Source organism: Taudactylus pleione, unplaced genomic scaffold (genome assembly GCF_031769625.1).
Source record: "Taudactylus pleione unplaced genomic scaffold, aTauple2 ptg001254l, whole genome shotgun sequence".
In the NCBI taxonomy this organism is placed as follows: Eukaryota; Metazoa; Chordata; class Amphibia; order Anura; family Myobatrachidae; genus Taudactylus; species Taudactylus pleione.
Window position 1 is genome coordinate 1,121,274 of NW_028285654.1, and position 16,227 is coordinate 1,137,500.

The 16,227-nt window shown below is 48.2% G+C and overlaps 1 protein-coding gene across 4 annotated transcripts in view; it reads left to right on the forward strand.

Moving 5' to 3' along the window:
* Positions 1 to 16,227, forward strand: part of FOXN3 (forkhead box N3) — a 214,324-nt gene that overhangs the window by 81,075 nt on the left and 117,022 nt on the right. For 2 of the 4 annotated variants that reach the window (XM_088462514.1, XM_088462517.1), the window contains exons 1-2: positions 4,926 to 5,065; positions 10,694 to 11,247. In XM_088462514.1, coding sequence (XP_088318640.1) covers positions 10,708 to 11,247 — 540 coding nt within the window. In that variant the 5' untranslated portion in view covers positions 4,926 to 5,065; positions 10,694 to 10,707. Of the gene's footprint in view, positions 1 to 4,925; positions 5,066 to 10,693; positions 11,248 to 16,227 lie in introns of those variants that run through there. The other 2 variants (XM_088462515.1, XM_088462516.1) reach the window with 1 other exon arrangement.

The window sequence follows — 16,227 nt, forward strand, 5'->3', positions numbered from 1 at the left end:
ATCACCAGTGCACACTAGCACCAGCCCAGTCTGTGTATTCCCCGATATATGCAGCATTATAGGCCTCTCTATGGCTGCACTGCCCTATCTGTACTCTCCTCATCACCAGTGTACACTAGCACCGGCCCAGTCTGTGTATTCCCCGATATATGCAGCATTATAGGCATCTCTATGCCAGCACTGCCCTATCTGTACTCTCCTCATCACCAGTGCACACTAGCACTGGCCCAGTCTGTGTATTCCCCGATATATGCAGCATTATAGGCATCTCTATGGCAGCACTGCCCTATCTGTACTCTCCTCATCACCAGTGTACACTAGCACCGGCCCAGTCTGTGTATTCCCCGATATATGCAGCATTATAGGCATCTCTATGCCAGCACTGCCCTATCTGTACTCTCCTCATCACCAGTGCACACTAGCACCAGCCCAGTCTGTGTATTCCCCGATATATGCAGCATTATAGGAATCTCTATGGCTGCGCTGCCCTATCTGTACTCTCCTCATCACCAGTGTACACTAGCACCGGCCCAGTCTGTGTATTCCCTGATATATGCAGCATTATAGGCATCTCTATGACAGCACTGCCCTATCTGTACTCTCCTCATCACCAGTGTACACTAGCACCGGCCCAGTCTGTGTATTCCCGGATATATGCAGCATTATAGGCGTCTCTATGGCAGCCCTGCCCTATCTGTACTCTCCTCATCACCAGTGTACACTAGCACCGGCCCAGTCTGTGTATTCCCGGATATATGCAGCATTATAGGCGTCTCTATGGCAGCACTGCCCTATCTGTACTGTCCTTATCACCAGTGTACACTAGCACCGGCCCAGTCTGTGTATTCCCCGATATATGCAGCATTATAGGCATCTCTATGGTTGCACTGCCCTATCTGTACTCTCCTCATCACCAGTGCACACTAGCACCGGCCCAGTCTGTGTATTCCCCGATATATGCAGCATTATAGGCATCTCTATGGCAGCACTGCCCCATCTGTACTCTCCTCATCACCAGTGGACACTAGCACCGGCCCAGTCTGTGTATTCCCCGATATATGCAGCATTATAGGCATCTCTATGGCTGCACTGCCCTATCTGTACTGTCCTTATGACCAGTGTACACTAGCACCGGCCCAGTCTGTGTATTCCCTGATATATGCAGCATTATAGGCATCTCTATGGCTGCACTGCCCTATCTGTACTGTCCTTATCACCAGTGTACACTAGCACCGGCCCAGTTTGTGCGGCCGAAGATCTATCTATATCAGCCCACAATTCGCCGACACGCCTACGAGAAACATTGCCTACATGAAAGAGTCCAGTATAATCCAGTTACCCCCCCCTTAAGCTGCATGTACCGAGGCAGCTGAATTGTATCTGATTGTGCCTCTCTCCTATTTGCATGCAGCAATCTTTTGTGAATGCACGTGATATATGCTCTGCAAACGTACGGCTAAATCTACATCAGTCCCTATAAGTACATGTACCTGAAATAAGGCTAAGATAAATGGTGTATCCCTGGTTATGCGTTTGCACTGGGCACAGGTAAGCGGTGCTGGGACTGGCCATTTGGTTTCTGGTTTATGTTGCAGTTTAGATGTTGTTAGTGTTGTAGCCGTCTTGTGTCTCCATTAGTGGGAGTCTGCGCTCCCTATAGGGGTCTAGCAGGGACAGGTACAGCAGCAGTGAGGACAGGTGGTAGGAGAAACAATCAGGACGCATACTTTATGCCCACTCTTGCTGTGGAAACCCAAATTCATTAGTTCCCTCCGCAGGATTCATTCACCTGGATCATTTCTAATATAATTTTGCTGTGGGCTAAATGTTCAATTATATTTTGCTTTAATGTTTAACTGGTGACAATCTGACAACTACTATTGTTTTGAGAGTACTTTATGAGGGTGATTTAAACCTTTGTATGACACCATACTGGTGACCAGCGCCTTACAATGGGGTCACACAGGCACTTTTACAGCCTTAGGAACGCTCATGTGTAAAGCCGCATACACACACAACGATTTAATAAATGAACGATTTTAGTAAACTATTTTCGTTCGTGTTTTTTTTAAGGGAAAAATGAACGAAAATCGTTAAAAGATAATCGTTCATTACATTTAGTAAATGAACGATTTTAGGAAACTAGAAATTATTTTTGTATATTCCCTTGCTGAAAATCGTTGAGTTGGTCAGTCTGACTGAACTACAACCGTGAACAGGCATGAACGATAATCGTTCGTTTTTACTCAGAAAGTGAACGATTTTTTGAACGATTAACGATATTGTTAAAGACAATCGTTCAAACAATCGTGTGTGTACCTTAAATGTTTATCATGTAACAGATGGAGAAATGTGACCCTTTCACGTTGCATAAAACGCGTTGGATTACGGGCTGCAGTGTATTTATTTTGGAGGCATGTTTATTCAGCGCTTTGGACATGTATGTAAAACGCTGCTGAGTGTATTAGCAATAGAAGCTCCTATGTGAGACCAATAAAAGCAGCAGGACAAGCAGGGGCGGGATAAGAGAGGAAGGGACACATATGCAGCCCCCGTGTGGGCTTTGTGCCAGAGTTCCCTGTGCAGGTCTCCGAGAACATGCCCCCCGCACTATGTTGCCGAAGACTTCTCTGCTGCGCAAGCGCAAATCTTCGGGAAGATGCCTGCTGCACCATATTTCCCGTGATTTCTGTCTGTAGCACCAGCCAATGAGGGACTCCAGAGAGTTAAGTATAATTATATGGGTGCGGTGTGGCCCCCCAGGACACTGCACACCATGCACCCATTATAGATTAGCCAATGGGGGCAGGTAAGTAAGATGAACAGAGTATTGTGTCTTTTGTGTTTTACATTATTGATTTCTAAGGTTAGCGAGCCTTATGCTGGGTACTTGTTATACCATTGCTTCCCAAACTGGGTGCCGTAGTACTTCTATACATTAGAGGCATCTGCACCGAAATGGGGGAGGACAGGGAGTAGGGCAAGGAGTGAGGCAGGCAGGAAGTAGGGCAAGGAGTGAGGCAGGCAGGAAGTAGGGCAAGGAGTGAGGCAGGCAGGAAGGAGGGCAAGGAGTGAGGCAGGCAGGAAGTAGAGCACGACAGGGAGCAAGTGAGGCAGGCAGGGCGTAGAGGAAGGAGTGAGGCGGGCAGGTAGTAAGGTACAACAGGGAGTGAGGTTAGCAGGTAGGGCAGGAAGTGCGTGAGGCAGGACGGAGTAGAGCAAGGAGTGAGGCGGGCAGGCAGTGCGTGAGGCAGGTCATGGAGTAGAGCAGGAGTGAGGCAGGACGGAGTAGAGCAGGAGTGAGGCAGGTCATGGAGTAGAGCAGGAGTGAGGCAGGTCAAGGAGTAGAGGAGGAGTGAGGCAGGTCATGGAGTAGGGCAAGAAGTTAGGCAGGCAGGAAGTGCGTGAGGCAGGACAAGGAGTAGGGCTGGAAGTCTGTGAGGCAGAACAGGGAGTAGAGCAAGGAGGTGAGGCAGGCAGGAATGGCGGTGGACAAGACAGGGAGTAGAATAAGGAGTGAGGCAGGGAGTAGAGCAGGTAGGGCAGGAAGTGCGTGAGGCAGGACAGGGAGTGTGGTGGGAGTAGGGCAGGGAATGGAGCAGGTAGGGCAGGAAGTGCGTGAGGCAGTACAAGGAGTAGGGCAAGGTGTGAGGCAAGCAGGCAGATAGGACAGGGCAGGGAGTAGGGTAAGGTGTGAGGCAGGTAGGGCAGGACAGGAAGTAGGGCAAGGTGTGAGGCAGGTAAGGAAGTAGGGCAAGGTGTGAGGCAGGCAGGTAGGGCAGGACCGGGAGTAGGGTAGGGAGTGAGGCAGGACAGGGAGTGCGGCGGGCATGACGGGGAAAGGAGAGAGGCATTGAGTGAGGCAGGACAGGGAGTCAGGCAGGGGCAGAAGTGGTTAGGACAGGGCAGAACAGGGAGTGTGGTTGGTGGGAGTAGGACAGGGAGTCAGGCAGGGCAGAGGCTAGGATGGGGCAGGGGAAAGCAGTGTCAGTGAGGCAGAGGTTAGGCCGGGGCAGTGTAGTGAGGCAGGGGCAGAAGTTAGGCCGGGGCAGTGTAGTGAGGCAGGGGAAGAGGTTAAGTCGGGACAGTGTCAGTGAGGCAGAGGTTAGGACGGGGCAGCGTAGTGAGGCAGGGGCAGGAGAGAGCAGTGTCAGTGAGGCAGGGGTTAGGACGGGGCATTGTAGTGAGGCAGGGGCAGGAGAGAGCAGTGTCAGTGAGGCAGAGGTTAGGCCGGGGCAGTGTAGTGAGGCAGGGGCAGAGGTTAGGCCGGGGCAGTGTAGTGAGGCAGGAGCAGTGGTTAGGATGGGGGCAGTGTCAGTGAGGCAGAGGTTAGGACGGGGCATTGTAGTGAGGCAGGGGCAGAGGAGAGAGCAGTGTCAGTGAGGCAGGGGTTAGGACCGGGCAGTGTCAGTGAGGCAGGGGCAGAGGTTAGGACGGGGCAGTGTCAGTGAGGTAGGTAGGAGCAGGAGAGAGCAGTGTCAGTGAGGCAGAGGTTAGGCCGGGGCAGTGTAGTGGGGCAGTGTCAGTGAGGCAGGGGGAGAGGTTAGGACGGGGCAGTCTCAGTGAGGCAGGGGCAGGAGAGAGCAGTGTCAGTGGGGCAGGGGCAGGAGAGAGCAGTGTCAGTGAGGCAGGGGCAGGAGAGAGCAGTGTCAGTGGGGCAGGGGCAGGAGAGAGCAGTGTCAGTGGGGCAGGGGCAGGAGAGAGCAGTGTCAGTGAGGCAGGGGCAGGAGAGAGCAGTGTCAGTGGGGCAGGGGCAGGAGAGAGCAGTGTCAGTGGGGCAGGGGCAGGAGAGAGCAGTGTCAGTGGGGCAGGCAGGCAGTAGGGGGGTTACGTGTCCCATCGTCACCTCGGCTGCCTCCTCCTCCTCCCCCCGGCCCAGCCCAGCTCAGGCCTCCTCCCCCTCCCCGGTCATGTGGCAGCGGCGGCTGCTGTGTGTGGAAACTCTCTCCCCGCTCCGCCTCCTGCAGCCCGGCCCCGCTCCACGTGCTGCGCCCCCCCCGCCTCAGGGCCGCCACCCCGGGGAGAGGAGGAGGAGAGTGGCCGCGCAGTGAGGCCCCGGTGCCGGGTAAGTCACATACCGGGGGGCGGGGGTGTAACATGGAGCTTATCCGGGGTTTGAGCCTCGACCTCCCCCGGCCCCCTGAGCTGTGGAGCTGCACCCCACACCCTCCGCCCGCTGCCGGGGACACGTCTGCTCCTGTGTGTATACACTGCCCGGTCCTCCTGTGTATATACACTGCCCGGTCCTCCTGTGTATATACACTGCCCGGTGCTCCCATATACAGTACCCGGTGCTCCTGTGTATATACACTGCCCGGTGCTCCCATATACAGTACCCGGTGCTCCTGTGTATATACACTGCCCGGTGCTCCTGTGTATATACACTGCCCGGTGCTCCCATATACAGTACCCGGTGCTCCTGTGTATATACACTGCCCGGTGCTCCCATATACAGTACCCGGTGCTCCTGTGTATATACACTGCCCGGTGCTCCCATATACAGTACCCGGTGCTCGTGTGTGTGTGTATATAATGTACAGGCTCCTACTGTGTGTGTGTGTGTGTGTGTGTATATATATATATATATTAGTACAGGCTATTAGATGCTCATGTGTTGGTGCGCCTATATATGATGTACAGGGTCCTATATATAATGTACAGGCTCCTACTGTGTGTGTATGTATATATATATGTGTGTGTGTGTATATATATATATATATATATATATATATATTAGTACAGGCTCTATTGTATGCTCACGTGTTTCCTTTCTTTACTTATATTATCTGCTCTATACTCAAAAGCACCTAACCCGTGACTTTTGCCATCCTGCTTCTGTTGCAGCAGTGTTTATATACCATGTACTTGTCTTTTAGTGTCTTAAACTGTATGACGCTGTTTTCTTGTTCTGCTCAACTGTTTGTGTACTATGTTTGTGTACTATGTTTGTGTACTATGTTTGTGTACTATGTTTGTGTACTATGTAAGGTGCTGCGGAACCCTTGTGGCGCCATATAAATAAAGGATAATAACAATAATACTGCTGTATATCCCTGCCTGGTGCTCCTATATGTTATGTACAGAGTCCTTTATAATTTACATGCTCTATTATATGCTGCTGTGTAGTGTTACTGCTGTATATCCCTGCCTGGTTCTCCTAAATATAATGTGCATGCTCTATTATATGCTGCTGTTACTACTGTATATCCCTTCCTAATGCTCCTATATATAATGTACAGGGTCCTAAATATATAATGTGCAGGCTCTATTATATGCTGCTGTATATCCCTGCCTGGTGCTGCTATATAATGTACAGACTCCTACAGTGTATATATAATGTACAGGCTCTATTATATGCTGCTGTTACTGCATATCCCTGCCTAGTGCTCCTATATATAATGTACAGGCTCTATTATATGCTGCTGTTACTGCATATCCCTGCCTAGTGCTCCTATATATAATGTACAGGCTCTATTATATGCTGCTGTTACTGCATATCCCTGCCTAGTGCTCCTATATATAATGTACAGGCTCTATTATATGCTGCTGTTACTGCATATCCCTGCCTAGTGCTCCTATATATAATGTACAGGCTCTATTATATGCTGCTGTTACTGCATATCCCTGCCTAGTGCTCCTATATATAATGTACAGGCTCTATTATATGCTGCTGTTACTGCATATCCCTGCCTAGTGCTCCTATATATAATGTACAGGCTCTATTATATGCTGCTGTTACTGCATATCCCTGCCTAGTGCTCCTATATATAATGTACAGGCTCTATTATATGCTGCTGTTACTGCATATCCCTGCCTAGTGCTCCTATATATAATGTACAGGCTCTATTATATGCTGCTGTTACTGCATATCCCTGCCTAGTGCTCCTATATATAATGTACAGGCTCTATTATATGCTGCTGTTACTGCATATCCCTGCCTAGTGCTCCTATATATAATGTACAGGCTCTATTATATGCTGCTGTTACTGCATATCCCTGCCTAGTGCTCCTATATATAATGTACAGGCTCTATTATATGCTGCTGTTACTGCATATCCCTGCCTAGTGCTCCTATATATAATGTACAGGCTCTATTGGGATGTAGTCTGGAAGCCGATGGTCTGCTGCTGTGTAGTGTTACTGCTGTATATACCTGCCTGGTGCTCCTATATAATGTACAGGCTCCTACAGTATATATAATGTACAGGCTATATTATATGCTGCTGTGTAGCGTTAGTGCTAAATCCCTACCCTGTCTCCCACTCACTGCACAGGCTGCTATATAATGTACAGGCTCTATATAATACTGCATAGGCTCCTATATAATGTACAGGCTATATTATATGCTGCTGTGTAGCGTTAGTGCTAAATCCCTACCCTGTCTCCCACTCACTGCACAGGCTGCTATATAATGTACAGGCTCTATATAATACTGCATAGGCTCCTGTATAATGTACAGGCTCCTATATGATGCTACACAGAGCAGGCTCCTATATTATTCTACACGGGCTTCTATATAATACACAGAGCAGGCTCTATACAATGCTGCACAGGCTCTATATAATGTAAAGACAATGAGCCGTCTTCAATTAGGTGCGAAAAGTCCAGCTGCCGAGGTTTTCGCCGTCATCGCTGGTTTTCAGTGCGGAGAAGTATCGCGCTCGACGCCACTTATCCTTGTATTCAATTCGATATTGGCGAAAACATGACCCGGCTAAAAGCAAACACGCGAAAATGTCAGATTTGTGGAAATCAGCCTGACGCCCCCCAAACGATGCACTGACATGGGGGATCACTATGGATACCCCCGAATAGCCCTTCTGAAGGTATTTGGGGTACTTAAATGCTCTCAATAGGTGCTATCTTGCGTCTTTGCATAAGTGGTGAAGAATAGCATTTAGCGGTGGGTTTGGGTGAAAATAAGTAGTCCCAGCAAATTTGGGGTACATGAAAATGGGGGCTAGCATATTTTAAAGTTGCTAAAGGGAAGTTTAAAAAATAGTGAAAAATTAACCTGCCACAACCACCTGCAATAAAAAAAACACCTGGGGCATACTTGGGGTACCCCCTGGGGTCTATTTGGCTAGGTTTTAAGTTTGTCCCCCAACTTTGGACTTTTTCGCCACCGAAACGAAAGTACTTTTTTGGGGTGATCGAAAGTTTTTTTTTTATGCAGTTTACCTTTGGGGGACTATTCCAAGGCTGCAGGAGGGTTCCCGCAACTTTGCACCTCAAAACCTCAATTCTGCACTTATTTTCGCCTGCTTTCATAAGTGAATCTTTTCCGCTGGATACTATGCACAGACGTTTCGCACCGGGGAAAGGTTTTTGGAATTGAATACAGGGATAAGTTTTCGCCTGGCGAAATGGCTTCACCGGCGAAACTTTCTCGCCGATAACTGAATACGGCCCTATATGTATATTATAATAGGTCATGTACATGTGTTGGTCCTGGCGCTGGGAAGTGCTGCTACTCATGTTGGAAATACAGTAATAACTATGAGCCAATGTCAGTGTCTGGGTGGTGTTATAGTAACAATGCCACCAAATGCCTTTACTGTCAGCCATGGGGATCTTTCTCCTGGTCAGCAACACCTGGGGCCATGGGGATCTTTCTCCTGGTCAGCAACACCTGGGGCCATGGGGTCATTCTCCTGGTCAGCACACCTGAGGCCATGGGGTCATTCGCCTGGTCAGCAACACCTGGGGCCATGGGATCATTCGCCTGGTCAGCAACCCCTGGGGCCATGGGATCATTCGCCTGGTCAGCAACCCCTGGGGCCATGGGATCATTCTCCTGGTCAGCAACACCTGGGGCCATGGGGATCATTCTCCTGGTCAGCAGCACCTGAGATGATTCCTTCCCATTCTAGCTGCAGCAGAATGTGGGAAATGGCCCAATAATCCGAAGCAGCCGCCCGTAAACCTGATCCGTCTCACCAGAATTATGTCCCCTTATGCCGCATGGAAGAGAATGGGTGCTTTAGACTAATTTTACATCCTCTTTGCATGTTTTGCGTTCGTTGCCTGCACTATGTACTGAGTCTGTGACGTGTGTTAGTGCATGAGGACTAAAGCACGCAGCTTTCTGTGCAGTGATTACATTGCCCTTCCCACCGATGTGCTCTGCAGCTGTTTCTCCTATTGTGACTGCTCTTCCACCAGCTGTTTGAGACCCTGTAGCTACACTCAATTGGAGCAGCCATTCAGGAGAATGTGCTCTGCCAGATCACTAGGAATAGTGACATCACTAATAGGAATAGTGACATCACTAATAGCACTTTAAGACATTCCACCCAGGTTTTCCTTGCTCATACCCAGGTTTTTGCTCGAGACCCCTTTCACACTACACCTGAGGCCAGGGAAATTCCTGAGACGACCACTTTCTACATAAGCCGGGTCTTCCCTGGCATTCTAACAACCAAGGCTGCCAGGCTGCTCTCATGTCATACACGCACACATACATGTCATACACACACACATACATGTCACACACCCCTTCTCCAGCCACCAGACCTCACAACAAGGGGCAGCTAGTAGCTAGTGTGCGCCGGGCGCTTGTACACCCCACAGAACGGACCAAACGCCTCTTTCCCATCCATCAGGTACTCTGTCTTAACCCCCTGGGCTCTCAAACCACTGACTTCTCTCCCCAGATCCAGCGCTGATAGTTTGTTTACTATTGTAGGATCACGCACCGCCACTCCCAGGCAGCCCCCGAACGGCCAATCAGAGGCTTCTAGGAACAAAATCCCGGGTCGCATCATTCAGACTTAACCCATGTTGTCTATTCAGGATGAAAGTCACGGTTAAAACCATGGTCGATAGGGGCGCCGACTTGGGACTGTGATCCCGGGTTGGTGCCTTTCAGTCATAAGTGAGTCCTGGGTAGTGTGGCCGTGCCCCAGGAATCTCGCTATGTCTGAAAGGGGTATAAATCATCCGGCAGTCTGAGCCGCTATGTTATCACAAGAGGTTTGCTATGGCCCACAGACTGAGTGCACTAGGCCACAGGTACACTGTAATTGCTGTGTTACAGACGCTGGATAATGGAGCATTTCTTAGAAATACTTGTAAACCTCCCAATGAAATAACATCCTGCATCCGCTCATTCGCAGGCCTTGGTCTGTAAGTGTCTCAGTGTAACCCATCCTGTGCCTCACGCCTCACTTTCATTATAAGATGCTGGTTAATTTATTGTTCTGTAACATTCGATCCCAGGTATATGGGGTATATGGGGCATATGTAACAGCCTGTGCACTTCGGCGAGGTCCACGCGAGATTGCCCGATGTTTTAAAGTAGCATTTAAAGGCCCAAATCATCCCGGTTTTGCCTATTAAATGGCTGCTACTTTAAAACATTGGGCAATGACGCACTGAGGTGGCCGAGGCCTGCAGTGCACAGGCTGTTACATTTACCCCATGGTCCCTCTATGTAAATATATACGAGGAGACCCCCCGGTGTGGATAGATGACCCTGGCGCTGTTGTCACACTGTATTGTGTAATAATTTCCGGCAGATTAGTTGTCACTTAGTTGTGTAGATGATTTTGCTTAGTTGTCACTTAGTTGTGTAGATGACTTTGCTTAGTTGTCACTTAGTTGTGTAGATGATTTTGCTTAGTTGTCACTTAGTTGTGTAGATGACTTTGCACTGAGTAGAGAATTTCATGCCTCGTTTTTGTTCCCACAGGAGTCTTTGCCTAAATGGGTCCAGTCATGCCTCCCAGTAAGAAGCCGGAAGGCACCGGGATCAGCATCTCCAGCCAGTGTTACAGGAGTGGTACGTTATCCAACCCCCTTCAAGATGACGACGACCTAGACTTCCCACCACCCGCTGTCAGACTGGGCAGAGAGAAGGGTGCCATGGAGGATGAGGAGCTGACTAATTTGAACTGGCTGCACGAGAACAAAAATTTGCTGAAAAGTTTTGGGGACACTGTATTACGGAGCGTCAGCCCTGTCCAGGATGTTGATGACGACACCCCACCCTCCCCCGCGCAGTCTGACATGCCCTATGATGCCAAGCAAAACCCCAATTGCAAGCCCCCTTACTCCTTCAGTTGCCTCATATTTATGGCTATCGAGGATTCGCCAACCAAGAGACTGCCGGTAAAGGATATCTATAACTGGATCCTGGAGCACTTTCCTTACTTTGCCAACGCCCCTACGGGCTGGAAGAACTCTGTCAGACACAATCTCTCCTTGAATAAGTGTTTCAAGAAAGTGGATAAGGATAGAAGTCAGGTAAGAATCTAATGTAGTAATGCTGTTCCCAATATGGTGCCAGTCAGTGGTGGCACAGAATTGCTTGGTGCCCGAGACTGTGACATCCACTGCCACCTGTGTACACATGGTCACTGTAAGATGCCTATTTACTCCTGCCAGTAGTGTAACGCAGATGCTGTGCCAGTACACCTGGAGACCTGTCCTCATCGTATGGCCTCTACCCGCTACTGCTTGTCCCAGCCCAGGAATGTCAGGCGGCTCCAGCGCCCGTGAATAGTAATGTCAGTCTGTACGTGGGCCCATATGGAGTGCAAATGGGATAGGGGGTTATTGGGGGGGGGGCTATCCAGAAGATCGGGTCAGATTATTTAGGAGGATTTGCCAACCAGCACATTTGACCTCTTGTAAGACCGTTTCCCTTCAGGTATCTGACTTAGTCCCTTTTAATGAGAAGTGTTGTATATGGTTACATCAATAAAATCTTAATATTTTGACGCATGTGAGGTTTTGCCAGATGCTCTGTTGCTTATTCTGAGCTGTTTTCTTGCTTTAGCTGCTGGTTACAGGCTCACATTTGCAAAACCAGAACTTGCCCATTTGTTTTTTAATAACAAAACCAAAAACTAGCAAGAAGATTAATTATAGAGAGGTGAAAGTTTCCAAATATTGAGGGAAGGAAAGCACGAGGATTGTGGTTATTATTATCTGCAGACTATTACGTGTCAATGTGCTGGCACCACACATTAGGGAGGGACGACATACCCTGAACCAATATTCAACCTATAAATGCAGTAAGAGGTATGAGACACAGCATACCTCCCTAGTGCATTCTCATAGATACTTATTTAGCCCATCGAATGACTGTCTCTACAGTGTATGTGTGTGTAAATATATAAATAAACATTACACACGTATGTCTAGGCTTCTGTGTGCAGGATATATGCTGTGTGGCAAATACAATTGGTGGCCACGCGTTCATTCTGTATTGTAGACTGATGTACGTATCCTCTCTGGGTGCGTGTAGTAACATCATCAGATAGGGATGAAAAAAAATAATATATATATATATATTATAATATAATATTTATTTAATTCTCTCATCCATTCAGAGGATTCCGTGCTTCCTGAGTATTCCCGTAAAGGCTGATTAGCGTTATATTGTACTAAGCGTTAGAATGCTCATTCCTTGCACAGGCTTCTAACGAATGACGAACGTTACCCATTCCCAGAGAGAAGGTTACTACTGACGGTGGTGGAGTCGGCACTGAATTTGGCGCCATAGTCTGTCTTGCCAGGCTGTTTCTGTGATGCCAACGCTGCAGACGTGTGTTTGCATTGCAGGGATTTGTTGCTGCAGTTTATATTGCACAGGCTGTCGCGTCCATCTGTAATTCGTACACGTTTAGGGCTGATGTTTGTTGTTGACGCCTTTGTTGTTGCTTTTTTCACGCATTAATAAGTGCATGAGAAGAACATTAAAGAACAGCGCAAATAAGAGTCAGTGTTGCTGTTCCCATAACTATGTTGTAATATGTTGGCGTGCAGGCAGTCCCGTGTTTTATGCGCTAACATACGCTGCCGGCGCAGTAGATTGCCTTGGTAACATGGCGGTGCATTTTTGGTGTATTGTACCATCTTCCCGGTGCACGGTGCAGGCAGATGGTTTTTATGGCTCTACCAGTGATTACTAATTGCACTTGAAAGGTTTTGTTTTTGGAGCTTTTAGAAGTGAACTCTCAAACAGGGCAGGAATTTGTCTGCTAATGACCGTCCTTGTGAATGGAAAAATACCGTCTGTATGTAAACAAGTCAGTATGTAACGTTACCGTCCCTGTGACACTGGATGACATCCGTCACTATTTTTATGGCCGCCTTATCTTGCACTGATATTTTTATACTTCATAGTTTTCATGTCTCGGACGAAGGGACGTAAACCGACTTTGCCAAGGTCGGCTAATGCAGATCCAGGGTTATAAAACAACCTATCAGTGCCTGTGCCGCACAGTTAGTGGGACTGTGGCCCGAGTGCGCTAAGTAACAGTCACATTTTACATGTGGTGCCAATAGGCTAGTACAGTGGTTCCCAAACTGTGCGCCGTGGCACCCTGGGGTGCCTTGGGACACTTGCAGGGGTGCCTCAGGTTGCCTCAGCACCAAATCAAATTATTTATGGTCAGTGTAATGTAAATATGTGGACTAATAGAAGTGTAAACCTGCCCATCCTCACCACATAACTGACCCTAAGCATGATAGATCAGCACATCCCTGTCCCCACCACATAACTGAGCCCAAGGATGACCTATAAGCACAATTTACTTCACTAATTAATTTTTTTCAGAATTTCTCAATAACAAACGTTTGGCTCAGGGGCACCATGATAACAATACTGATACAACAGGGCGCCGTGATAACAATACTGATACAACAGGGCGCCGTGATAACAATACTGATACTCCAGGGCGCCGTGATAACAATACTGATACTCCACGGTGCCGTGATAACAATACTGATACTCCACGGTGCCGTGATAACAATACTGATACTCCAGGGCGCTGTGATAACAATACTGATACTCTAGGGTGCTGTGATAACAATACTGATACTCCAGGGTGCCGTGATGACAATACTGATACTCCAGGGCGCCGTGATAACAGTACTGATACTCCAGGGTGCCGAGATAACAATACTGATACTCCAGGGCGCCGAGATAACAATACTGATACTCCAGGGCGCCGAGATAACAATACTGATACTCCAGGGCGCCGTGATAACAATACTGATACTCCAGGGCGCCGTGATAACAATACTGATACTCCAGGGCTCCGTGATAACAATACTGATACTCGGGGGCGCCGTGATTCAGAAAAGTTTGGGAACCACTGGGCTACTATGTAGCTAATGGATCTGTCGTAGCTGCGTACGCAGTGTAACGCTGGACGCATTTGTATTGTAAGATGCATGATATTTGGAGCTTTTAAGTGATTACAGACGACCCGTTTCTCAGCTAAATTGTCCGTCTCTGATGTGACTGGTGTTCAGCTGCTTCCTGCACAGATTAATAACCATACTCCACCTATAAAACGTCACCAGTTCCCCTAGTGCGTGTCACTAACCCAACCTTCATGGATTATAGTTTTGTTTTGTGTTCCTTTTTTACATACTATTGTGTTGTGAATGTGCTACTATGCAATTCTACTATCTAGTTCCATACAGCCGGATAGGCGTGCAGGCGCAGATGGCGATGATCAGTTATGGCGGCTTTTGACAACAACACTCCGATTAGACATGACTGTGGTTTTAGCATAGACAATGCTGGCAGAATTCAAAAACTATTTGTGTATGACGTCACCTTGATTACGGAAAGCAAAAATAACCCTTCGGGCTCTGAATATGCCGATTGCAATGAGTGCGGAGTCGGTGGCTGCTGTTACAGGTGTGTCTGTCACCTGTCAGGTCTTTGCAGCTTACGGTTAATGGAGTTTTCCACCAGCCTGTCTAACGCCACATCTTGTGCTTAGAACCCTTATCCAGAACCCTGTCATTCTTCAATGGACGCAATTGTGGGTTACATTGCGTGTGATGATTTCACTGGTGCTGCCAGGTTGTGGGATGCCATAGGTGCCAGCAGTTCAGAGCATGATTCTTCACCCTGTAATGCCCAGACTAACGTTTCCATGCAGGCTGAGACTTTAGGAAATGTGTATTATTATTATAATATTACCATGATTACTGTGCCATTAATAGGCAGGGCTGAGACAGATCATATCACCTGGTGAGGGACGTCATGACATGGTATCTTTGGAGTCATTTATTACTAGATTTACCATTTCCGGTAACGGTCTCCATCGTGCCCTCCAGCCACTTCCACCAAACGCTGCTTTTCTAGCTGTAGCTTCTGTCTGTGCGGAGTCAGCGCTGTCTGATCTTGTTGCCCCGGGATACGACATACAACTGCTCTCTGGAAGCTTTGTATCCGGTGCAGAGAGCTTGGTCCTAACCCAGGGCAAGATAAGTAAACCACATTGCCAGGTGATATAGATGTATGAATGGAAAGCACGGTAATACCTTAGACAGAGGAAGCTTTGTATTTAACAAGAGTATCAGGAGGGTGCGTACTGGTCAATGCAAGGATGAAACCCCTTTACATGCAGCATAGGCTGGAGAGTGTTCTCTATGGAAGGGAGGCAGTAAGTGATCGCTGCAGTAAGTGGCTCTTCAGGTTGCTGCTTAGAACTAGGTCACGGTATAATACCAATGTGCTTTTGGTGAATGTCCGCTGGCAGCACAGCAGAGTTACCGGAGACGGCGAAAATGCTCCGCACCAAGAGCTGTAGGTAATGCCACCGGCAGCGGGATGGCCAGTGCCTCCCCAAAACTAATCTTCATATATTGCACCCATCCATGCCCTCTCTTTTTTTCCTGTTCACACCCCCAAAAAAAAATTAAATAATTTCAGGCCTTGCAGAATCGTTTTTCTTATATACCTGTATTAAGTCTGTCTCTGCAAATGAGCGAGGGAGCGTTTCCTGCAGCAGAGTGATGTGTATACTTTGCTGTACACACATGAGACTCTATAAGGAGATGTGGGGTACATGCCTTAGTTGGGGGGTGTGAGTGTAGATGAGAGGGAGCATTTCCGGCAGCAGAGTGCTGTGTATACTGTGCTGTACACACATGAGACTCTATAAGGAGATGTGGGGTACATGCCTTAGTTGGGGGGGTGTGAGTGTAGATGAGAGGGAGCGTTTCCGGCAGCAGAGTGCTGTGTATACTGTGCTGTACACACATGAGACTCTATAAGGAGATGTGGGGTACATGCCTTAGTTGGGGGTGTGAGTGTAGATGAGAGGGAGCGTTTCCTGCAGCAGAGTGATGTGTATACTGTGCTGTACACACATGAGACTCTATAAGGAGATGTGGGGTACATGCCTTAGTTGGGGGGTGTGAGTGTAGATGAGAGGGAGCGTTTCCTGCAGCAGAGTGATGTGTATACTGTGC